We start from the raw sequence: 27,131 nt of genomic DNA, 5'->3' as shown, positions 1-27,131 counted from the left end.
ATCCGTAACGATCTGCTCTATAAAAATGTCACATGACCTAACCCCTCAGGTGAACGCTGTAAAAATAAATAAATAAATAAAAACTGTGCTAAAACAACCAATTTTTTGGTCACCTTGCCCCATAAAGTGTTATACTGAATGATCAAAAAATCATATGTACCCAAAAATAGTACCAATAAAACTGGCACCTTATCCCCTAGTTTCCAAAATGGGGTCACTTTTTGGGAGTTTCTACTGTAAGGGTGCATCAGGAGGGATTCAAATGGGACATGGCATCTAAAAACCAGTTCCGCAAAACCTTCCTTCAAAAAAACATGTGATGTACCTTTCCTTCTGTGCCCTGCTGTGTGCCCATACAGCAGCTTATGACCACATGTGGGGTGTTTCTGTAAACCACAGAATCATGGTAATAAATATTGAGTTTTGTTTGGCTGCTAACCCTCGATGTGTTAAAGAAAAAAATGGATCAAAATGAAAAATCTGCCAAAAAAGGAGGGAGTGAGTGACTCCTTCTCCTCTGTGATGCTGAGGGAACATGAGCTCGCTGACAGCAGCGCACTCATGTTCTGTGATAGCGCGCTGGACGCATTATTGGCAAGGTTAGGTGCCAATACCAATAACTTTGAAAATCCCGAATATCGGCTGATAATATTGGTAACTCCGATAATCGGTCGATCCCTAATCAGCAGTGTCATTATACAGCTGGGACTTGTAGTCCTACACATACAACATGCTTCTGAGTATCCCAACAGGCAGACATGTCACTCCGGGCAGCACTTCTATTCACTCCCTTTGCAGAGTTAGGGGAGGGGAAGAGATTGCTGTTATTGCATGTAAACAAAGGGCCCGAAGAGAACCAGGGAAATGAGGAAATATAGATTTTTTTTGCCTAAAACTTGTTTAGCTTAGTAATATATTGCTGCCCATCAGATTTACAGTGCTATATATTTTTTTTTCAAAACTTGAACAACCCCTTTTAATGTCAGTCTTTTTGATCTGAGGTAGAGATTTGCATTTTTATATCCTCAATATTGAACCAGAACGTGTTTCTCTAATATACAGAAAGGCACCAGAGCCCATCTTTTATATTATTTGTTATTTAATGCAGTTGGGGTTTTAGAAATTCCTATATTTAGATTATTTTTGCGCTATTTCGCAAGAGAAAACTATTGAAGTGTATAGGTATGAAGAAAAAAAAAATGGATCTTTCACGCAATGAACCATAAGTGATGGTCCAAAAAGTTCGGAGGTATGCCTAAAGCTAGTAGTAGTGTTAACAAAACATTGCTAGCTTTAGCAGCTGCTACCACTAGAGGGCAGCATGGCTTTCGCATACTTTATTCTCTATGTAGGAACAAAGGGAGAGTAAATGGTGTCTCCTCTGGGATGAGACGCCCTGTAGGTACTGAACGTAACACTGGAGTTTGGGCACTATGGCACTGCGCCATGTCTGCACAGTATGACATTCTGTGAGCAAAGTATAATTTTATGCTGCACATTTGTCACTTTTTGTAGGTATGAAACCATAAGAAATAAAGTGTATAGATTATCTTCTAAAAGAGATAAATGTGCATTCGCATCAACAGATGGCCAATTTATTTCAATGGGATGCTGTTTCTTCCCTGCAGCGACCAAACAAAACTTTTTTTTTTTTTAATCCACCTAAAAGCCAATATCTCAGAGGTCCCTAAACTTGTAGTTCATAAACAGCTTTCGAACATGACAGGTGGCGGTGTTTCTCGACAGATTTTAAAAGAAACCTATGACAGGCCATAAGCCATATGGATTTGATCCTAATGACAAGTTTCAGTAATGCTCCGACGTCCCTGATGCCATTAGGGGAAAACTGCACTCAGAGCTGCCCCCAACTGGGCGCCACCCGTGATAGTTTCAATAGATGCAGAAGTAAACTAGGTCATTTATTTCACTTTCCTTTTCAACTATCCTGACTGCTGCTATTTTATAATAATGAAGAATTGTCTTTCCATTTTAAATGCTGAAAATAAAACTGTCTCCTTCTAGTGGTTTTATCAATTGCTTTGCATCAAACCTGAAAATAAATGTTGAGATTTGTTCATAATCGGCCCCTTATATTTGGACCCAAAAGCAGAGGAATTACTAAAAGAGCAGAAATCTTCCTGTATTACTAGGATTATGTGCAGAGTACATGCAGGGGGTGGACAGAGCGTGAAGTCAGTGGGTTCCTTTACAAAGTCCGGCTTTTTACCACTGTCTGTTTCCCTTTTGGGCTGGTGGGGGATGTGCATAATTTATGACGAGGCATGTGCCTGCTCACGAATTAGGGGCACCTCTGGCAGTCCATGCGCCAGCCATGAAAACTACCCCAGCCCCTGATTGGAATAGTTTTTCACTAACATTTACTCCTGCTTCCTGGCATAAATGCATGGGTGTAGCTATAGGGGAAGCTGCAGCTTTGGGGCCCTGACCCAGAAGGGGCCCATCCAGAAGGAGGAGGACTAAAAGATTTTGCCAGGGCCCCCACAACAGTATTACACAATTACATTATATACAGTGGCAGTATAGACAGTGTAGAAAACGGATGGAACAGCTGCCGGGCCTAGTCTGAGAGAGCGATCTTTACTAGCCACAGTAATGGGGGCGGGGGCCCCCATTTAAAAATTTGCTGTGGTGGCCAGTCATTTCTAGCTACGCCACTGCATAAATGTGTTGGGGCCGATGTCCCTGCCACTCCTACGTGTTGAACATGCCGGAAAAAAAACACCTGTGCGATAAAATATTGTCTAGCGGGCATAGAAAATGCCAGTGTAACCTTTTTTTAAGCCATAAATTGACCTCCAGTGTGTTATACAGTGGGATGCGAAAGTGTTACTCGTTCTCATAATTGGATTCACCTGTGTATGTAGGTCAGGGGTCACTGAGCTTACCAAGCCAATTTGAGTTCCAATAATTAGTTCTAAAGGTTTTGGAATAAAATGACAACAGTGCCCAAATGTATGCACCTGCCTAATTTTGTTTAAACAATTATAGCACACTTTCTGTAAATCCAATAAACTTCATTTCACTTCTCAAATATCACAGTGTGTGTCTCCTATATGATATATTTAACTGACATTTTGTATCGTAACAACCAACGATTTATACAGGAAAATCATGACGATTAACAAGGTTGCCCAAACTTTCGCATCCCACTGTAGCTCCAAAGCACTGACTTATGCAAACTAATGCCACCCTGCTGTTGTTACTGCAAGCTGAACAACTTTGGAAACTTGCATTAGGGGGATCAGAATGAAATAAATAATGGCCCTCATGTTACATGGCCCTAGTACTGTGATGGCTAACCTCCGGCACTCCAGCTGTGGTAAAATTACAACTCCCAAGAGGTACACTTGCTTGGCTCTTCTCAGAACTACATAGAAATGAATGGAGCATGCTGGGAGTCGTAGTTTTACCACACCTGGAGTGCGAGGTGAACCAGTACTGCCCTAGTATGTTCAATTTACTAATTATCACAATGTGCCCAGAGCTTTACTTTAACTGTCAGACCAGTTCCACATATGGACTTAACCCCGAAGCACGAAAACATGTAAAATTAAGCTGTCTGCATGCGGGGAGTGTATGGAGCAGACTCACAAGCTTAGGCCTCATGCACACTACCGTAAAAGTTTTGCGGTCGCATATCTACAAAATACGGATGCAGTCCGTGTGCCGTCCACATTTTTTCCCCCGACCCATCTGTTTATTTTGTGGATATATGGTCATCACTTATCAAACTGGTGTAAAGTAGAACTGGCTTAGTTGCCCATAACAACCAGATTCCACCTTTCATTTTCCAAAGGAGCTGTCAAAAATGAAAGGAGGAATCTGATTGGTTGCTATGGTTCTACTTTACACCAATTTGATAAATGACCCCCAATGTTCTTTTTGCAGAACGGACATAAGGAAGTGGAAAACACATGATCTGTGTGCTTTTCGCATCCGTATGTCCGTTCGGCAAAAAGAAAGAACATGTCCTATACTTGTCTACAAAATGCGGACTATGGACCCATTGAAATCAATGGGTCTGCACAAAATGCAGCTGCAACAAAGGCAGCATGTGAGGTGCAAATTGGTTGTTATGGAAACTTGAGGCCTCGTGAAGTATATAAAAATACAAAAAATTTTAAATAATAAACATAATTAGTATTCATCATGTCTGAAATATTAAAATATAAATGTATTTATCCTGGACAGTGAACACCATAACGAGGAAAAAAGACCCTGCTAACTGCCATTGTGTCACCTTTCTACGTAAAAAAAAAAAAAAATCTATAGAAAGTGGCCGTAAAACGGTACCATTAAAATCTATAGCTCACATTGCAAAAAAAAAAACAAGCCTCCATTCTTTGTAGCTGGGAAAACTTGCAAAAATCGCCAGTGTATCAAATACTTATTTTCCCTACTGTAAGTGAGTGAAAAATCCAACTATGCTCCTTATTTTCTACACAAAACAGTATGGTAGGGTATATCCACATGGGATGTAAATGCTGCGGATTTGCTACCATGGATTTGTGTGAAGCAAATCTGCAATGTTTTATCGTAATAGCAACGTAGATTAGATTTTAAGAAATCTTATCTACACACTGCAACAAAATTCACAGTGTAAATTGACCTGCCCTGTGGATTTTAAATCTACAGAATGTCAATTCATTCTGCGGATTTTACTTTTCGCAATGTATAGGGTGAAATCTGTGGCAAATCTGCGACAAATCTGAATGTAACATGCAGCTTTTGCTGCAGATTCAGTGAGGCTTTTGCTGCGGATGAGCAGCAATCTGGAGAGGAATAGTCACCCCGTTTGGCTGTATCGTTAGGATACCCACAGTATATGCCATAAATATTTTATTTATATTTAATGCACTTATATAGCGCTGCTTTGTTCCGCAGCGCTTTACAGACATTATCATCATGTGGTCCATGGTGGGGCTCACAATCTAAGGTCCCTATCAGTATGCCTTTGGAGTGTGGGAGGAAACCGGAGTACCCGGAGGAAACCCACAAAAACAAGGGGAGACTGTCACCTATCTTCAGAATGCAGGTCATCTGACCCTCGGGATTGGACATGTAGCCTCAAATGCACAACTACCACCATTCATTGCAAAAACAGCTGAGCAGGTGGGATAGATATATTTATATACAGTACAGACCAAAAGTTTGGATACACCTTCTCATTCAAAGAGTTTTCTTTATTTTCATGACTATGAAAATTGTAGATTCACACTGAAGGCATCAAAACTATGAATTAACACATGTGGAATTATATACATAACAAAAAAGTGTGAAACAACTGAAAATGTGTCATATTCTAGGTTCTTCAAAGTAGCCACCTTTTGCTTTGATTACTGCTTTGCACACTCTTGGCATTCTCTTGATGAGCTTCAAGAGGTAGTCACCTGAAATGGTCTTCCAACAGTCTTGAAGGAGTTCCCAGAGATGCTTAGCACTTGTTGGCCCTTTTGCCTTCACTCTGCGCTCCAGCTCACCCCAAACCATCTCGATTGGGTTCAGGTCCGGTGACTGTGGAGGCCAGGTCATCTGGCGCAGCACCCCATCACTCTCCTTCATGGTCAAATAGCCCTTACACAGCCTAGAGGTGTGTTTGGGGTCATTGTCCTGTTGAAAAATAAATGATGGTCCAACTGAACGCAAACCGGATGGAATAGCATGCCGCTGCAAGATGCTGTGGTAGCCACGCTGGTTCAGTATGCCTTCAATTTTGAATAAATCCACAACAGTGTCACCAGCAAAGCACCCCCACACCATCACACCTCCTCCTCCATGCTTCACGGTGGGAACCAGGCATGTAGAGTCCATACGTTCACCTTTTCTGCGTCGCACAAAGACACGGTGGTTGGAACCAAAGATCTCAAATTTGGACTCAGACCAAAGCACAGATTTCCACTGGTCTAATGTCCATTCCTTGTGTTATTTAGCCCAAACAAGTCTCTTCTGCTTGTTGCCTGTCCTTAGCAGTGGTTTCCTAGCAGATATTCTACCATGAAGGCCCAGGGGCGGACTGACCGGTCGGGCACTTAGGACATGGTCCGAGGGCCCGGCCGGGATGGGACCCCGCTCACTGTAATACTAATATTCATATGTGAACAACTTGAAATCCTCTGCGATCCTCTCCCTCTGAGCTCTCTGTACTCACAAACTCAGTAGCAGGCCGGGCGGCAGCGCAACTCACCGACGTCACGCACCTGCTCCTCCCACTTTATGAATGAAGTAGGAGGAGCAGGCACGTGATGTCAGTGAGTTGCGCTGCCGCCCGGCCTGCTACTGAGTTTGTGAGTACAGAGAGCTCAGAGGGAGAGGATCGCAGAGGATTTCAAGTTGTTCACATATGAATATTAGTATTACAGTGAGCGGGGCCCGGTGTTATAGAATACAGTGACTGCACCGGGCCCCGCTGCCAATACAACACCAGATGCCGGCCCCCAGTCCCTGTATTGGGGATCATTCACTCACAGGGACACTGTTATGGGGGGATCTGTGGATGACACATATATAGCATAAGGTGCTATATATGTGTCACCCACAGATCCCCCCCCCACAACAGTGTCATCCACAGATCCCCACAACAGTGCCATCCACAGAGCCCCACAACAGTGCCATCCACAGAGCCCCCATAACAGTGCCATCCACAGAGCCCCCATAACAGTGCCATCCACAGAGCCCCCATAACAGTGCCATCCACAGAGCCCCCATAACAGTGCCATCCACAGAGCCCCCATAACAGTGCCATCCACAGAGCCCCCATAACAGTGCCATCCACAGAGCCCCCATAACAGTGCCATCCACAGAGCCCCCATAACAGTGCCATCCACAGAGCCCCCATAACAGTGCCATCCACAGAGCCCCCATAACAGTGCCATCCACAGAGCCGCCCCCATAACAGTGCCATCCACAGAGCCGCCCCCATAACAGTGCCATCCACAAAGCCGCCCCCATAACAGTGCTATCCACAGAGCCGCCCCATAACAGTGCCATCCACAGAGCCGCCCCCATAACAGTGCCATCCACAGAGCCCCCCCCATAACAGTGCCATCCACAGTGCCATCCCTGAGGGTTCTCAGTCCACCCCTGTGAAGGCCTGATTCACACAGTCTCCTCTTAACAGTTGTTCTAGAGATGTGTCTGCTGCTAGAACTCTGTGTGGCATTGACCTGGTCTCTAATCTGAGCTGCTGTTAACCTGCGATTTCTGAGGCTGGTGACTTGGATGAACTTATCCTCCGCAGCAGAGGTGACTCTTGGTCTTCCTTTCCTGGGGCGGTCCGCATGTGAGCCAGTTTCTTTGTAGCGCTTGATGGTTTTTGTGACTGCACTTGGGGACACTTTCAAAGTTTTCCTAATTTTTCAGACTGACTGACCTTCATTTCTTAAAGTAATGATGGCCACTCGTTTTTCTTTACTTAGCTGCTTTTTTCTTGCCATAATACAAATTCTAACAGTCTATTCAGTAGGACTATCAGCTGTGTATCCACCTGACTTCTCCACAACGCAACTGATGGTCCCAACCCCATTTATAAGGCAAGAAATCCCACTTATTAAACCTGACAGGGCACACCTGTGAAGTGAAAACCATTTCAGGTGACTACCACTTGAAGCTCATCAAGAGAATGCCAAGAGTGTGCAAAGCAGTAATCAAAGCAAAAGGTGGCTACTTTGAAGAACCTAGAATATGACATACTTTCAGTTGTTTCACACTTGTTTGTTATGTATATAATTCCACATGTGTTAATTCATAGTTTTGATGCCTTCAGTGTGAATCTACAATTTTCATAGTCATGAAAATAAAGAAAACTCTTTGAATGAGAAGGTGTGTCCAAACTTTTGGTCTGTACTGTATATATATATATATATATATATATATATATATTTTTTTTTTTTTTTTTTTGTGGGATTCGCTCTGGTAGATAGGGTAAGTGCTTATTCACACTTGAGGCAATTGCACAAAACAGCACGTAACTTTGCAGTCTTGGTGTTATATGAACTTTCCATTGTGCGTGAATTAACACAAGTCACCTTGCTGACAGTTATGCCTCCAGTAGTCCACAGCAGGCTTTAGGGGGCCCGTTTCCCCAGCATGCAGCTCTCAGCCCTCCAGCACAGCACAAAGCCTCAGATCCCGAAAACAGAGACACAGCTGCTGAGCCCAGCTGCCTATTTCAGGACAGCCCAGCCACACATGCTGGGAGGAAAATACCTGCCTTGCCAGACACAACCCCTCACTGTGTCACTATATATATATATATATATATATATATATATATGTATAGTGTGACACAGTGAGGGGTTGTGTAGGTCTGCCTTAGGATGAAAGCAATTTACAAATGGATCTAGATGCATGAAAACAATTTAACAGTTCTGACACGAGACTCCATCCATATATTGATATGTATAAACCAAACCTACCTGAATGCAGAAAATAGTTCCCCCACTGATCACACTGGTGATAGGCCTCACACTGAGCAATTTCATTTTCATGATGAGGGAATGCCAGATCAATACCACCTGTATGAATGTCAAGCTGTTCTCCAAACACAGTACTATAGAAGAAAGAATACCCACATGCCATGAGATTACACACACATCATTAGTAATATGTAAGCTTTTTTTAGCAAATATGAAAATAAAATAACCAACAGGGTCGGATTTTTTTTGTCATTCTGGGGTCGCGGCAACCTGCAAACTGCACTGTGACCCCATTCATTTCTATCGCTGCACTTCAACACTGCGATCCTCAGTCGATCGAATTTAGTATGATTAGACACACAATTGTCATTAGATGCGACCGGAATAAAATCGCTGTGTACTTGTTAATCGTTTACTTTCTGGATCTATTAGACAGTCAGAGGATTGCTCATGGACATGCTCTACACCCAAAAGTCATTAACAAGCGGCAAACGACTTAGGCGTACAGTTATGCGGGCAAAAGCGATATTTTTTTTAACATGATCACCGAGAACTGCTATGATCGATGAAATCTATTAGATGTAACGATTAACGAGTGATTCTGGACAATGTAACGAATGTTCGTATGATTGTCACTTGGTGTAATAGTCTTTACCTGCAGTCCTATGTAACACCACAGATAACACACTAATAAATCTGAGTAAAGATAATGTAGTAGAGGTTACCTGCAGTCCTAAGTAACACCACCGATAACACAGTAATAAATCTGAGTACAGATAAGGCTACTTTCACACCTGCGTTAGGTGCGGATCCGTCTGGTATCTGCACAGATGGATCCGCACCTATAATGCAAACACTTGTATCTGTTCAGAACGGATTCGTTTGCATTATTCATTAAAAAAATAAGTCTAATTCAAAGCAGATCCGTTTTGACTTACATTGAAAGTCAATGGGGGACAGATCCGTTTTCAACTGCACCATATTGTGTCAGTGAAAACGGATCCGTCCCCATTGACTTACATTGCAAGTCAGGACTGATCCGTTTGGCTCCACATCGCCAGGCGGACACCAAAACGCTGCAAGCAGCGTTTTGGTGTCCGCATCCAGAGTGGAATAGAGGCGCAACGGAGCCATACTGATGCATTCTGAACGGATCCTTATCTATTCAGAATGCATTGGGGCTGAACTGATCCGTTTTGGGCCGCTTGTGAGAGCCTTGAAACGTATCTCACAAACGAAATTCAAAACGCCAGTGTGAAAGTAGCCTAATGTAGTAGATGTTACCTCAGTCCTATGTAACACCACAAATAACACAATGATAACTTTACGAGTAAAGATAATGTAGCAGATGTGACCTGCAGTCCTATGTAACACTACAGATAACACAGTAGATGTCGATTTCTCATTGCGGGGGCAGGGCCTCCTGTGACCGAGCTAAAGCTTGAGCTGCTTGACTGGGGGCTCAGTGAAAGGGGTTGTCCGGGTTCAGAGCTGAACCCGGACATACCTCCATTTTCACCCATGCAGCCCCCCTCACTTGAGCATCGGAGAAGTTCATGCTCCAATGCTCTCCTTTGCCCTGCGCTAAATCGCGTAGGGCAAAGGCATTTTTTGGAGATCCGGTGACCTACTGGGCTCTCCATGGGGCTGCCAGGAAGCCCGGTGACGTCCCCGAACACCTTGCTGGGCCGGGCGGCAGTGTGTGATTGTAGACAAAATAGGCCTTGCACTGCGCAATTTAGTGCAGGGCAAGGGAGCGCATCGGAGCATGAACTGCTCCGATGCTGAAGTCAGGGGGGCAGCCGGGGTGAAAATGGAGGTATGTCCGGGTTCAGCTCTGAACCCGGACAACCCCTTGAAGAGGGGGGCTTGCAGAGATTGACCTGACTGCTGCCTAGCTATCTAGCACTGAGCCAGACAGAAGTCAGATTGTAGTATGCGGGCTCTGGAAGCCCTACTTCTGCAGATGGAGGGCCCTGCATGTAAGTAATTAATAGTCATTAACAGCCTGAGCCCCCTGCTGGTGGGGGCCCCGTAGCAGCTGCAGCAGCGGTAGTTACACCCCTGAGGTACAGTAAATGCGATAGATAGAATGATAGATAGCTAGGTAGATAGATAAACACAGAAGGAATTATTTTAGATTACCTCTAGACATAAAAAAATAAATAAATGTTTTTTTTTTGCACCTTGCGATTGTGGAGCACTCAATATGCCAGCCAGGCCTTCCTTTACCCCATGGAGAGACCCAACAGGGCTCATCAGGTTTAGCGGTCTTCCATAACGCAAAGTCTCTGGGGGACCTCTTGTCACTTACAACTGCCACACAAAACAGCAATAAAAGCAATTAGAATTAAAGAGGCCCTTTCATCTGTTTTACTTATAGGAGGTAAATACCTGTACTTGCAGGGTACTGCTGATGCTGCCACCCAGTTATTTTTTTGTTTTGTTTTTAAACATCGCCCCTACACCCTGCGCTTAGTATGTAAATACTGAGCATCGGAACAGGGAGGAGGAGACGCCAGGGTTTCTCAATGGCAGTCTCCTTCTCCCTGAATGTGACGCCCTCCTTTGTGATTGGATCGCGGCACAGCCAGAGAGAAGGAGACACCCATTGAGAAACCCTGGCGTCTCCTCCTGCCTGTTCCGATGCTCAGTATTAGCATAGTGAGCGCGAAAACTTCAGGAGGGCACAGCGGAGCGATGTTTACAAAAAAAAAAGCGGGTGGCAGCATCCGTACAGGTATTTAGCTCCTATAAGTAAAACAGATGAAAGGTCCTCTTTAAAGGGGTTTTCCCAGATTCAAGATAGGTCATCGGTGTCTGGTGGAGTCCCCGGGACCCGGGACCAATGCCGATCAGATGTTTGAGAGGGCACCAGCCCTGTGAGCGCTGCGGCCTTCTCTCAGCTTTTCCTAGGCCAGTGACGACATGTTCATCAGTCATATGGCCTAGGCATACCTCTTCCCCAAAAAAGCGAATGGAGCTGAGCTGTGATAACAAGCACGGCCGCTATACATTGTACGGCGGTGTGCTTGGTAAGCTGCAAGAAGGCCACAGTGCTCACAGAAGTGCCGGTGTCCTCTCAGACAGCTGATTGGCAGGGGTCCCGGGTGTTGGACCCCCACTAATCAGATACTGATGACCTTTTAGGTTATTAGTTATAAAATATTGGAAATCCCTTTTAAATACAATTTGTCCATTATCATACTTGTTTGATAAGATGTTAAAATTACAGCCTTTATACCCCTATATGAAGACACTGGTTATCTAAGTGTAGAAAAATAGGGGGAACAGATGTTTAATAATGGCAACATCAGCCTAAGCAACTCTCAGCATGTTGTCAGTACAACCCACCTGTCACACAGCCTAGAATACAATTGTACGTGAATCCCCGTCATAAGCTAGAATGTAAGACAGGATTTCCCTTCAGTCCGACCAAGGGCAATATATTTCCATATTACAATTGCAAGACACAGTAAGTGAAACCTTTGGAATTACTAATAAAATGCTCAGATTTTTATCTAACTCACAATTATAGACAAACACAATCTAACTAAACTAATAACACACAAATACCGGTACATGTCAATTCATGTCATTTATTGAGAACATTGATTTAACATCTACAGTGCAGGGATAAAAAGTAAGTGAACCCTTATTTAAAGGGAATGTATCATCAGAAAATGACCTATTGTTTAAATCAAATTTTTATTTTCTGTGTCAAAAAGTTTAACATAAAAACATGATTTAAACATTATTCATTTCCTGATGACTAGAGATGAGCGGATTTCATATTTTGAATCTCTTTGCGGTTCGTTTTGTGGTATTTAGTGAAATGCGTTATGGATTCCGTTATGGACTCCCCTACATAACGGAAGCAGGACGGATCAGTTTTGCAGCCCATAGACTTCTAAAGGCATTCCATTATGCATTCTGTCATGGAATTGCGTTATGGTCCGTGGTTACGGAATCCATAACGCAATTCACTAAATACCACAAAAGAATTTCTCTACTGATGACCCAATTCTGTATAACAACCTGGAGATTCTCCAGTAGCAGCAATCGCATCCACCAAACGTTTTCTGTAGCTGCAAATAGAATTTGAAAGACGTTGAGGAGAAATTTTGGAATACTTCACTGCAAATATCAGTTCATTAATATTTCTGGGATGCCTTGTGGGCACCGCCCTCTTTGGGTCATATCACAGCATCTCAATAGAGTTAAAGGGGTTCTCTGGGATTTATATATTGATGAACTACCCTCAGGATAGGATATCAATATCAGATAGGCAGGGGTCCGACTCTCTGCTGATCAGCTATTTGAGGAGGCTGCAGCGCTCCCCTGAGTTCCGCAGCCTCCTCGCAGCTTACCAAGCCCAGTGCTGTACATTATATAGTGTTTGTGCTTGGTATTGCAGCTTAGCCTCATTCAAGTGAGCTGCGCCTAGGTCATGTGACCAACTTGACGTCACATGGCCTAGGTAAAGGCCCAAGCCTCTTCGTACAGCTGATCAGTGGAGGCCCCTGGAGTCCGACCCCTCTGATCTCATACTGATGAGCTACCCTGAGGATGGGCTGTCAATATGTCAAATATCGGACAACCCTTTTAAGGTCATGACTCTGACTTGGCCAATACAAAACACAAATATTTATCAACCATTTTTCAGTTGATTTACTTATATGCTTTGCATCATTTTCTTGTTGCTTCAAACATCTCTTCCTCTTGAGGTCATTGATGGCTACCATTACATTCTCCTGCACAACATTTCCATACACCTTAGAATTCATTGGTCCCTCCTGCAGGAAATGTTTGGTTGGTGGAGAATGCTGCTAAATAAGAGCTGTGCCTCTTCACAGTATACCAAGTACAGCATCGTACATTGTATTGCAGATGTGCTTGACATTGCAGCACAATCCTATCAAAGTGAATGGGTCGGAGCTGCACAAAGCCCATGTGACTGATGGACATGGCGTCACAGACCAAGGAAGAGGCCCCTTAAACCACCTACACCCCCATGAATTTTTTTTTTATTAGAAAGCATTAAGAAAATTGCTTTACGGCAGCCACATGGGCCATAAACACAATGGTCTGACGGGGATCTTACTGACTTCTATCGGAGAGTTTTCTAGGTATGCTCTATGATCTGTGCAGAGGTCATTGTACAAGGAAAGAATAGATAAGCATTGACAATGAGCTATTGTGAAAGGTGGTTCCTGTCTTATCTATACACAGAGGTGATATAATTACAGGCAGGATTAGAATGACAGATAATCAGGTAACTGCAGTAAAGTGATTTGTACAAAAGGAAGTGGTGCTTAGTGGCCAGTGCGAGAACTGCTGGGTTTTATGGTTTTTGCTTAAATGCAGATACTGGCATGGAAAATTTTAAAATAGCAAAAATTCTTTACAAATATGTTAAACATAAAAATGTGATTTAAACAATATGTAATTTTCTGATGACTCCTTCCCTTTAAGTTCTGGACAACCACTTTAAATTCGAAGGTTACTTATTTACTTTTTCTCCCTGCAGTGTGGGTCAATAAAAGATATGAAGCATACAACTGTTTTTGTGTTATTAGTTCAGTTACACCTGTATTATAAAATCAATGTCTGTTTGTCTGTCCATTATAGACATCCAAATGTCTGAACCGTTGGACACCAAGTTTGGCACATAGGTATTTGGGGTGTCTGGGAAGGATCTCATAAAGGTTTCAGCTCTCTAGGACGTACTGTTCTTGACATATTTTCCAAAAATGCAAATATGGCACCATCACATGACCCGTATTAGCAGCTCGCAGGTCCTTCAATCTTCACCTCACACAGTTTTACGCCAGGTTTCCATAACTACTCAGCCATTTTCTTTCACTGTTATAGGTCACTATTAAGGGGACAGGGCACTGTGGAGGTCACAGTTAAGGGGATGGAGCACTGTGGAGGTCACAGTTAAGGAGGAAGGGCACTATGGAGGTCAGGAGCTGTGGAGGTGGAGGGCGGGCAGCTGTGGAGGAATGGATTGGCCTCCTGGGCAACCTTGGAACAAATCCAATAAACACACAAACAGGCAGGACAAAACACTTCATACTCAGGGAGCGTCAGGTACTATTTCTACTTCTGTATATAACTGTAAAATAGAAACCAATCAGACTGCATTTTATTAGTAATGAATGCAGAGATCCAGTTAATTCCAAAAGGGTTCACTTACTTTTTATTGCACTTTATTATAAATATTTGGTGTGTTAGCATTTCTGGCATGATGCTGGTCTACGTTTAAAAAAAAAAAAATTGTATTATGAATAGGGATGAGCGAATTGACTACGGATGAAATATCCGAAGTCGATTCGCACAAAATTTCGTTCTAATACTGTACAGAGCAGGAGCTCCATATAATTTTAGAATGTATTGGCTCCGATGAGCCGAAGTTATTGCTTTGTGAAGTCTCGCGAGACTTTGCACAATAACTTCATAAATTAATTTGTACTGTAAAAAAACATTTCCGGAACTCGGGTTTGGTTCCAAGGTACCACTCGATTTGCTCATCCCTAATTATGAATAAAGACAGGATTATACTGAAGATGAATTCCTTAACTCTGATGTATTACAATAAACTACAAACAAATGAATGCTGCACAGGAATATAAAACAGTCATGTTCTGAAGAGCAGATGTGCTCAATATCCAACGCCTTGACTGTGTCAGCAAAATTTATATAACGTAATCCTGTGTGTTGGTGTCACCAGCAACTGACCTGACTCTGTATCCATATGTGAAAAAGAACCGATAAACTTTCCATATCTGTTGCCCATTGACTGGACATCAAAATACACATTTCCTGAAAAGGAGAAAGGAAGGGCAGTTAAAACACTGAAAGAATTTCTAGCAGAGCTCAAAACAATGCAAGCCTTATATCTGAAGTATTCCCTGGGATTTAGATGAACTTACTGGACTTCTCAGTGACTCCACATTTTTACAACATGCAGGCCAATTATATCTAGGGGAAGAGAAGAGTCACAGCTATAAAAGTTGGACCATACCACCTATGCTAAAAGAATAAGTGGACTAGACATGGCATTTACTTTGTACATATTGGCTGGTAGCATCACTTCTAAACAATATGGACAAGTCTCATCTTTTTTTTTGTCAATATCTGTACACAGCTGCAGCCAGAAGAGGTGATGGGTTAAGGTCCTACAGGGAAAGACCATCAATAAGTGCTGAGTATGGGCTTATTCCCAGAAAACTCATCTAACTCCCTAACAGTTTTTTCCGAGCTCTGCTCCGACATGGAGAAAAGGACCTAACAGTTTAGCCGATGCAAAGCTTGGGCAGCAGGGTGAGTAAGGACGGCTGCTTTAACCCATCATATCTCCAGTAGTAGATAGGGATATACAGTATGTCTGGTCTTGTTTAAATGCTGGAACTCTAAGCTTTAACATAGGATCACAACATTATCTCCTCTACATCTGGATATATAAGGGCATAATAATTAAGATCGGCATTTAAGACACCAGTCTTAATAACTGCTATACCTGGCGGTGGATCCGCCGGAGTTATCAAGAGGCGCCGGCTTCTACACAACTTTGGCAGATCTTCCACCACTTCAGAGGTATCTTATAGTTAGACCATTTTCTACGCATAAAACAGGCATAGAAAATGGTAAATGAGACTGGCCTGCTGGCACGTCCCCTTCCCCACCACAACCACTTTTTTAGACCTGGCATGAGCGGGGAGAAGTCCCAGATTGCATTGCAAAGGAGCTAATTTAGGTGTATTTCTGTTTGATAAATGAGCCCCATAGACTTTAGAAGTGATAGCAGCTGAAAGTGAAAGTACAAATTAAAAAAGGTTTCTGCTGCTTTCACTCTGGACCCAAATGCTAAAGCCAATACCTCCTGATGTATAGCAGCTAAGTACAAACCGGATTCCAAAAAAGTTGGGACACTAAACAAATTGTAAATAAAAACTGAATGCAATGATGTGGAGATGGCAAATGTCAATATTTTATTTGTAACAGAACGTAGATGACAGATCAAACGTTTAATCCGAGTAAATGTACCATTTTAAAGGAAAAATACGTGTCAACAAATCCCCAAAAAGTTGGGACAAGTAGCAATAAGAGGCTGGAAAAAGTAAATTTGAGCATAACGAAGAGCTGGAAGACCAATTAACAATAATTAGGTCAATTGGCAACATGATTGGGTATAAAAAGAGCTTCTCAGAGTGGCAGTGTCTCTCAGAAGCCAAGATGGGTAGAGGATCACCAATTCCCACAATGTTGCGCAGAAAGATAGTGGAGCAATATCAGAAAGGTGTTACCCAGCGAAAAATTGCAAAGACTTTGCAGCTATCATCATCAACTGTGCATAACATCATCCGAAGATTCAGAGAATCTGGAACAATCTCTGTGCGTAAGGGTCAAGGCCGTAAAACCATACTGGATGCCGGTGATCTCCGGGCCCTTAAACGACACTGCACCACAAACAGGAATGCTACTGTAAAGGAAATCACAGAATGGGCTCAGGAATACTTCCAGAAACCATTGTCAGTGAACACAATCCACCGTGCCATCCGCCGTTGCCAGCTGAAACTCTACAGTGCAAAGAAGAAGCCATTTCTAAGCAAGATCCACAAGCTCAGGCGTTTTCACTGGGCCAGGGATCATTTAAAATGGAGTGTGGCAAAATGGAAGACTGTTCCGTGGTCAGACGAGTCACGATTCGAAGTTCTTTTTGGAAATCTGGGACGCCATGTCATCCGGACCAAAGAGGACAAGGACAACCCAAGTTGTTATCAACGCTCAGTTCAGAAGCCTGCATCTCTGATGGTATGGGGTTGCATGAGTGCGTGTGGCATAGGCAGCTTGCATGTCTGGAAAGGCACCATCAATGCAGAAAAATATATTCAGGTTCTAGAACAACATATGCTCCCATCCAGACGTCATCTCTTTCAGGGAAGACCCTGCATTTTTCAACAAGATAATGCCAGACCACATTCTGCATCAATCACAACATCATGGCTGCGTAGGAGAAGGATCCGGGTACTGAAATGGCCAGTCTGCAGTCCAGATCTTTCACCTATAGAGAACATTTGGCGCATCATAAAGAGGAAGGTGCAACAAAGAAGGCCCAAGACGATTGAACAGTTAGAGGCCTGTATTAGACAAGAATGGGAGAGCATTCCTATTTCTAAACTTGAGAAACTGGTCTCCTCGGTCCCCAGACGTCTGTTGAGTGTTGTAAGAAGAAGGGGAGATGCCACACAGTGGTGAAAATGGCCTTGTCTCAACTTTTTGGGGATTTGTTGACACCATGAAATTCTGATTCAACATATTTTTCCCTTAAAATTGTACATTTTCTCAGTTTAAACTTTTGTTCCGTGATTTATGTTCTATTCTGAATAAAATATTAGAAGTTGGCACCTCCACATCATTGCATTCAGTTTTTATTCACGATTTGTATAGTGTCCCAACTTTTTGGGAATCCGGTTTGTAGATTGTCAGATTTCAAACAAGACCATGCTCACATCTGTCACTGCTACAAAGCCAGAGCTATAAACAGGGTTTAAACGGGGGGAAGGGACAGCCTGCAGTAGTAGAGAAAAAATAGCCTCTCTCATGACCCCAGGTGGAGGGTAGCATGGACTTTCCATTTACACTGCTCCTCCTGTCCATATCCTCTCTTTACCACTCAATAAAGGACATTTTTCAAAACTGGTGCAAAGGAAAACTGGCTTAGTTGCCCCTAGAAACCTAATCAGATTAATATTTCATTTCCAAAGAAGCTCGGGAAAATGAAAGGATCAATCTGGTTGCTATGGGCAACCAGGCCAATTTATCTTTTCACCAGTTTTGATAAATCTCCCCCAATATGCAGACTGCTTCTCTCTTTCTGCTGCAGCTCTTTCCCTATCACAGATTAGGAGGCAGTTGAAGGATGAAACTGAGCATGTGTGGCCATATCAGTGAGACGGACAAAGAAATAAGAAGAAAAATGAACAGCAGGTGACGCTACACAGATACCTTTTATTGAATAACTCAGGGGCTATGCAAAATGTTTAATTACATGCAATTACAAAAGTATTCAGATCAAGGTGCTGGTTTGAAAATTGTAGAATATTTATTGTGGGACAACCCCTTTAACCAGTACTCACAAAATATAAAAATACAAAAATCTTAGGCTGGCCAAACACATCAGATAGCTATTGGCTGAACACTTGTTCATCCAACGGCTCTCTCTCCTAAACCCTTCATACACATGCATGCCCTGCTTGCCTGAGCATGCTGGTGTCTGGGTAATGCCACAGCCAGTCTGTTGGCCTCCTGATTTCAGTGACTCCACTTTCTTCTTGGCTATCATACAAATAGAAAAATATTTTTGGATAATAATGACAATACTATGCTGCTCATAAAAAGGACCCTATTTCATGACAAATCTACGGTACTTCAAATTCTTTCTGCTTGCACAACTCAGACCTGAAATTTAATGAAACATTCCCAGGTATTTTTAAAGCATCAAACTGCTCAAACATATATGTAAAAGTGTTTAACAGCAAGAACATTATAGCTATTGCAGAAAAATGTTTATTCTGCCTCCAAAATATTAACAATCGGGGGTTGATTTTACTTAGCAATAAGTGCTAGATACACTAACTACATCCCACTACTTGCCTGACATGTCAATGAAGTGATAAGTAGACTTCTGGAAAATTGTCATGAAAAAAATATCTCACATTCTATATAGGCAGATGGTGTTGATCAGTAGTGAAATACTCAATTTTATTAACTTAAAAAAATTTTCTTACTGAAGTTTAAAAAAAAATTGATGGATATATTTGCAAGTTTAATTTAAATAAGAAACTTTCTGGGACTCTGTAGTAATATTAATCAATGGTAGAGGGCAAAAAAACATATTTTCTGTTTCCCAACCAGCTGAACAATCTGAAGTCTTAGGCCCCTTTCACATGGGCGAGAATTCCACGCGGGTGCAATGTGTGAGGTGAATCCAGACCCATTCACTTCAATGGGGCTGTTCAGATGAGCGGTGATTTTCACGCATCACTTGTGCGTTGTGTGAAAATCGCAGCATGTTCTATATTTTGCGTTTTTCACGCAACGCAGGCCCCATAGAAATGAAAGGGTCTGCGTGAAAATCGCAAGCATGGTTGCTAGGAGATTATAGGGATGAAAGCAACCCCGGACCCCATTAAAGTCTATTCACTGTATTATTTTCTCTTATAACATGGTAATAAGGGAAAATAATAGCATTCTTTATATAGAATGCTTACTAAAATGTGGCTTGAGAGGTTAAAAAATAAAATAAAAAATAAAAAAAATTTACTCACCTCATCCACTTGTTAGTGCAGCCGGCATTGTCTTCTTTCTTCTTCTTTCAGGACTCTATCTTCATTCAGCAGGACCTGTGCTGACGTCACCGCACTCACCACGTGGTGAGCACGATTACACCATCAAAGGTCCTTTGGCAGGTCCTGACAGAAGAAGAAGAAAGACGACGATGCCGGCTGCACGAACAAGAGGATGAGGCGAGTTAATTATTTAAATTTTTTTAACCCCTCAAGCCCTATTGTACTAAGCATTCTGTATTAAGAATGCTATTATTTTCCCTTATAACCATGTTATAAAGGAAAATAATAAAATAAATAGAACACCTAACCCAAACCCGAACTTCAGTGAAGAAGTCCGGGTTCAGGTTTGGTTACCACATTCAGTTTTTTCTCACGTGCGTGCAAAACGCTTTGCATCGCGCAGAAAAAACTGAACATCGGAACGCAATCGCAGTTAAAACTGACTGCAACTGCGTGCCTACTCGTGTGGTTTTCCCACAATGCACACACGACGCATCCGGAGCAAATCTGGGATGCCCGTGTGAAAGAGGCCTTAAAGGGAACAAGTCTTAAATGGAACCTGTCACTATGAAGATGCAGTGTAATCTGCAGGCAGCATGTTACAGAGCACAAGGAACTGAGCAGAGATAGAGATATATATATATATATATATATATATATATACACACACACACACACACACATACATACACACACACACATTATGAAAAACTATTCAGCAAAATGTTTAATCCATCTAAATTTGTTTTTCTAAGCTCAGTAGCCAAGTGGGTGGTCTCACTGGTGACTGGCAGCCTTCCATGTATAAGTTTGTATACACAGATAGCTGTCAATCACTGGTAAAGCCGGCCACGTGGCTACTGAGCTCAGAAAGTGCAGAGATTTCAGTGAATTAATTATGAACTTTGATGACTCGTTTCCCATAAAACTACAGATCAATCTGCTCAGCCCCTGCTGCTCTATAACTGATGCCTGAAAGTCTAAAACTAGTGGCGACAGTTCAGGTGAAAAGGCTTTCCAGGGCTATAGGACAACAACGTTACTATTTTACTTTGTGTGCCTTTGTCAAGGAGGACACTTCTGAACTCTTACCATGTGAGGTGGCGTAAGCATGTCCATTAGAAATAATCTGCTGGATAAAGGATAGGATCTGTGGAATATGTTCAGTAACTCGTATATATATCGTAGGGGGGAGAACCTATAGAAAGGCAAGAACATAATAAAAAAATAAATGGTCCAATAACTGTAAACCTGCAATAACGCACGGAGAGGATATCAGCAGAGAATGAGAAATTAAGAGAGTCAGAGATGAACTTTAGAGAATACAAGCAGAGAAGAATGAATCCTACTGTCACCTTAGTATTCCCAATACCAACAGGTCAACATGCTGGATAGTGTGCTAAAGAAAATACAAACATATCCAACAACTGTAATGAGAAACTGAAGTTTCTTGACTAATCCCAAATTGCCATAAACCCCAAGACCACTATATCATGTATCAATGGTATGATCTAATACAAGTAAGGCTTTATTCTGGACACATACAGTGAACATGTTCATAGGCTCCCATGCACCTGACACAGTGTCCGCCAATAAGCAACATATGGCACGGTAAACCATTACGGTGGCATGCGCTGGAGCCTTCTGTGTGCTGTAGATCTTGGAAAATACTTCTGATGTGTAGGGCATGCAAGTGAGAGGACTCATTCCCATGAGCGAACTTGCTCAGTGTCGTATTGTGGACCGTAAACGGCCGGTTCGCAATATACGGGCACTGGCTCCGCCAGATACAACCGAACATAGAACTTCACCTATCTTTTTGCGGTGCAGAGAACTACAAAGCACTTCCATGGGCTTCTGGTCTGTGCCTCCGCAGCGCAAAAGATAGAACATGTTCTATCTTTGCCTGTATGTTGCAGATCGTGGATCTATTCAAGTCAATGGGTTCACATCCGCAGGCGGAGTGCACATTGCCGATGCCCGTGCAAACTGCAGTCCGCAGCACGGACCCTGGGCAAGTATGCTTGTGTAAATGAGTCCTAAATGTTCTATCCATAATACTGAAATCATTTAGGGCATTTTTGGGGAAGTAAAGGGAACCTGTCATGTTAAAAAGGGTGTCTGAGCAGAAGGCCACATGTTCTAGAGCAGGAGGAGCTGAGCAGATTGAGATATAGGTTTATGGGAAAATATTCAGTAAAACTTCTGGGCTTTGCAATCAAGGAGGCTGTTCTATCAGTGATTGACTGTCTTCCCTCTGACTGTGTATAAAGATTTAGCTGTCAATCACTGATAGGACCGCCTCCTTGACTGCAAAGCCCAGGATTTAAACATATAAAATACAAGTTATACTGAATTTGTTGCCCACAAAGCTATATATCAATCTGCTCAGCTCCTCCTGCTCTATAACATGCTGCCTTCAGCTCAGACACAGTATTCAACGTGACAGGTTCCCTTTAAAGGGTATGAACACCCTTTTTTAATTCCACTTATCTTGGGCTAAAAACATTATACCAATTTTTATTTTTATTTTTTCAACCGCTTGACTTTTACAGCCCGACTCTGCAGACAGTTCATTCTCCATTTCAATTGAGTCAGAGTCCTCAGGATAGGTCATCAATATCAGATCAGAGGAGGTCCAGCACCCGGCACCACCACCGATCAGCTGTTTGATGAGAAGAATGGGGAGGCTGGTAGTTGGACATCTACAAATCTAATAATTTTTCCCTATTCACTTCTATAGGACAGATCTGTCTGTTCAAGTAAATACTACAGAGCTGTCCCATAGAAGTGAATGGGGACGCCATACTTGTAACTACACTGCTCACCACTGCGGCAAGCAGGTAAACAGAGCAGAGAAGGCAGCACTCGTACGAGCACTGCCTTCTCTTCAAACAGCTGATCAGCAGGGGTGCCAGGAGTTGGACCCCTGCCAATCTGATATCCCCCTATCCTCACAATAGGTTAACAATATTAGATTTGTAGATGTCCAACTACCAGCATCCCCCACGTACATTATATAGCGGTTTTGCTTGGTATTGCAGCTCAATCTTATTCATTTGAATGGGACTTAGCTGCATAAAGAATGTAATGTCACAGACCTGAGGAAGAGGCCATAGCGTTCACCTGAGCACCACAGCACCCTTCCAACAGCTAATGGGCAGGGGTGCCGGGAGTCAGACTCCCACAGATCTGATAAAGGAGACCTATTCTCATTGATCGATTCGGACAACAGATCCCAGTCAAGACCCAACTCTGCTCAGCGAATGCGCTCAATTACAGCAACACTACAGCAAGTTTGCAGATTCATCGGCATAGTGTTTTAAGAGGGATACACCTGCTGAATTATACTACTAACGGTAAGTAAACCATAAACTTACTACCAACAGCACACTGGATGTAACATGGGACCTATGAGTCCAAACAAGCATAGCTATCATAACCATCGCTATTTTGGCAAACACAATATAATCAGTTTTACTATACATAAGAATAGTGCCATTATAATAGCACCCACATTTTTTGTGTATTTTATATGTGGGATTTATTCAGGATTTAATACAGACCACGCTAGGAGATAGGCCAACGAGTAGGCCTGATATTATAGACATGTTTTATTTAGTATCATATTTGATTGATGTTATTTAGGTATTGCATAATTTTCATTGCTATTTTCATACTGCATTTTTTTCTATTTCATACAAGGAACATTATATTTATGGAATATCTGGTAACATGCTATATTTTAACTTTTAAACCAAAATCCAGAATAGAAATAAACAGATAAACATTTATTGTGTCGAATGTCTGGAGAGCCTGACTATAGTGTGTTATATTTAACTATTTTATTCATAAGGGGTTTACTCTGCGCCTTGCATTACATTTTGTCTAAGGCGGGCCAAACAGTAGAATACATTAATTTCATCTATGATGGAGTGCGATATCTGAACATCCTTACCTTCAAAGCCATCATATCCTGTTTAAACTCCTGTTCATATGTACGAGCCAGGGACACTGGAGACAAGTTAAGCTGGTGAAAAAATATAAGGCAGGAATAAAGTTAGTCAGCACACCAGAAGCTTTAAACAACAGTCCAAAATTGGCTCTGAGCCGAAATACATGGACAGGTCTTTTTTTTCTAAATAATTCATCTTTTCTACTGGTCTGTGAACAGTTTACTAAAGGCCCCTTGACATAGGCTGACACAGCAGGCAATTATCAGGAATGAACCATTTAGTCCCAATAATTGCCTGCTCTGCGAAGGAAGTGAGAGCTACATTTACATGCAACAATCACCTCTACAGTCGTGGCCAAAAGTTTTGAGAATGACACAAATATTAGTTTTCACTAAGTTTGCTGCTAAACTGCTTTTCGATCTTTGTTTCAATTGTTTCTGTGATGTAGTGAAATATAATTACACGCACTTCATACGTTTCAAAGGCTTTTATCGACAATTACATGACATTTATGCAAAGAGTCAGTATTTGCAATGTTGGCCCTTCTTTTTCAGGACCTCTGCAATTCGACTGGGCATGCTCTCAATCAACTTCTGGGCCAATTCCTGACTGATAGCAACCCATTCTTTCATAATCACTTCTTGGAGTTTGTCAGAATTAGTGGGTTTTTGTTTGTCCACCCGCCTCTCGAGGATTGACCACAAGTTCTCAATGGGATTAAGATCTGGGGAGTTTCCAGGCCATGGACCCAAAATTTCAACGTTTTGGTCCCCGAGCCACTTAGTTATCACTTTTGCCTTATGGCACGGTGCTCCATCGTGCTGGAAAATGCATTGTTCTTCACCAAACTGTTGTTGGATTGTTGGAAGAAGTTGCTGTTGGAGGGTGTTTTGGTACTATTCTTTATTCATGGCTGTGTTTTGGGGCAAAATTGTGAGTGAGCCTACTCCCTTGGATGAGAAGCAACCCCACACATGAATGGTCTCAGGATGCTTTACTGTTGGCATGACACAGGACTGATGGTAGCACTCACCTTTTCTTCTCCAGACAAGCCTTTTTCCTGATGCCCCAAACAATCGGAAAGAGGCTTCATTGGAGAATATGACTTTGCCCCAGTCCTCAGCAGTCCATTCAACATATTTTCTGCACAAGATCAATCTGTCCCTGATGTATTTTTTGGAGAGAAGTGGCTTCTTTGCTGCCCTTCTTGACACCAGGCCATCTTCCAAAAGTCTTTGCCTCACTGTGCGTGCAGATGCGCTCACACCTGCCTGCTGCCATTCCTGAGCAAGCTCTGCACTGGTGGCACCCCGATCCAGCAGCTGAATCCTCTTAAGGAGACGATCCTGGCGCTTGCAGTACTTTCTTGGACGCCCTGAAGCCTTCTTAACAAGAATTGAACCTCTTTCCTTTAAGTTCTTGATGATCCTATAAATTGTTGATTGAGGTGCAATCTTAGTAGCCACAATATCCTTGCCTGTGAAGCCATTTTTATGCAATGCAATGATGGGTGCACGCGTTTCTTTGCAGGTCACCATGGTTAACAATGGAAGAACAATGATTTCAAGCATCACCCTCCTTTTAACAGGTCAAGTTTGCCATTTTAACCCAATCAGCCTGACATAATGATCTCCAGCCTTGTGCTCGTCAACATTCTCACCTGAGTTAACAAGATTACTGAAATGATCTAAGCAGGTCCTTTAATGACAGCAATGAAATGCAGTGGAAAGTTTTTTGGGGGATTAAGTTAATTTTCATGGCAAAGAAGGACTATGCAATTCATCTGACCACTCCTCATAACGTTCTGGAGTATATGCAAATTGCTATTTTAAAAACTTAACACATCTACCTATTGGTTGTCCTCTTTGATTTTATTTGTTGTCAAATAAAGTATTAATTTCAGTCATGTGTGGAATTAACGTTTATGTGCGCAACATGCCTATGGTTTTTCTTCTTTGAACTTATTTTACAAAATTTGGGACTGTTTTTATCGTTGTCAAAGTACCTGCGTTAAACGGACATGTAAGCTAGTCTGTGCAGCTATGAGCCATCCAGTTCAAGCACCTTCATAAGTATTTATACACTGAGAGGATATGGTTTCATCTTAGCAACAGAGCTATTACTGCTGTAGGATTGGATGACTGGTTAATCTTTTGTGCACTTTTTCATGCAAACATGTTTTTCAGCTGCAAATAAAATGTGCCACAAAGTCTTCACAGTTAGGCCTCATGCACACGACCGTTCTGTTTTTTGCGGTCCGCAAACCGCGGATCCTTAAGAAAACGGAAGCCGTCCATGTGCCTTCCGCATTGTAGAAATGCCTATTCTTGTGCGCAAAACGGACAAAAATAGGACATGCTATATTTTTTTTGCGGGCCACGGAATGGAGCAACGGATGCTGACAGCACACGGAGTGCTGTCCGCAACCTTTGCGGCCCCATTGAAGTGAATGGGTCTGCACCCGAGCCGCAAAAAATGCGTCTCAGATGCGGACCTCAACAACGTCCATGTGCATGAGGCCTTAGGCTACATGCACACAACCGTATGTGTTTTGCGGTCCGCAAAAAATAATAATGATGACATCCGTTTTTTTTTTTTTGCGGATCCATTGTAACAATTCCTAAAATGGACAAGAATAGGACATTTATTTATTTTTTGCAGGGCTACAGAACGGACATACTAATGTGGACAGCACACAGTGTTGTCCATTTTTTGCGGCCCCACTGAAATGTATTTGTGTGCATGTAGCCTAATTCACATAATTTCAGAGAGTCTCTGTATCTTTTCAAGACTTACGGTGATCATCTTTTACTCTAATTAGCCCTAAGGGGACAAAGGGTATTTTCTTTATGAAACAAATCAAATCGAAGCAGTACCTTGAAGAGACTTTTAAAGTGACCTTCTGACTTAGTACTAATAGAGCTTGTTGTACAAGCGCCGATAATTTGGTAGCTGATACAACTGATCACGGACATTTGTGCTGTTTATTTCAGTATCCATAGTAACAAAAAGATTGTCACAATTGAAAAAAATCCATTAGTTGGAAAATTTATTTTGAGGGTATTTTTCATCATTCGTGTACTTCTTGGTGCAATCTCTTCCCCAAGTAAGCAAAGCACACCCACCCACATGATTTCTAAGAAAATTGGATTTATCAGGCCACCCTTTTTCTATTGCATAGTCCAGTCCGAAACTGACAATTCGGCCTCATGCACACAACAGTGTTTTTTTACTGTCAGTGATTTGGCTTCAGTGGTCCGTGTCCGATTTTGCTTCAGTTGTGTTTCCTTGTGTCTTCCTTTTTTTTTTTTTTCTGACAGGGGGGAAAAAAAAGGAAGGTTAATGAAAAGTGGAATTTTATCGCACCAAGGTCTTGTAGAAAA

At 42.3% G+C, this 27,131-nt stretch overlaps 1 protein-coding gene across 2 annotated transcripts in view; it reads right to left on the bottom strand.

The window, feature by feature from the left end:
• The window catches only part of CARS2 (cysteinyl-tRNA synthetase 2, mitochondrial), a 72,713-nt gene that overhangs the window by 16,087 nt on the left and 29,495 nt on the right, over window positions 1-27,131 (bottom strand). For both annotated transcript variants that reach the window (XM_044287967.1, XM_044287966.1), the window contains exons 4-8: window positions 23,751-23,822; window positions 20,885-20,990; window positions 15,180-15,263; window positions 10,622-10,751; window positions 8,436-8,569 (exon numbers count right to left, since the gene is read on the bottom strand). In XM_044287967.1, the coding sequence (XP_044143902.1) occupies window positions 8,436-8,569; window positions 10,622-10,751; window positions 15,180-15,263; window positions 20,885-20,990; window positions 23,751-23,822 (526 nt within the window). The remainder of the gene's footprint in view (window positions 1-8,435; window positions 8,570-10,621; window positions 10,752-15,179; window positions 15,264-20,884; window positions 20,991-23,750; window positions 23,823-27,131) is intronic.

Source organism: Bufo gargarizans, chromosome 3 (genome assembly GCF_014858855.1).
Source record: "Bufo gargarizans isolate SCDJY-AF-19 chromosome 3, ASM1485885v1, whole genome shotgun sequence".
NCBI lineage: Eukaryota > Metazoa > Chordata > Amphibia > Anura > Bufonidae > Bufo > Bufo gargarizans.
This window is presented reverse-complemented; position numbering and strand designations above follow the sequence as displayed.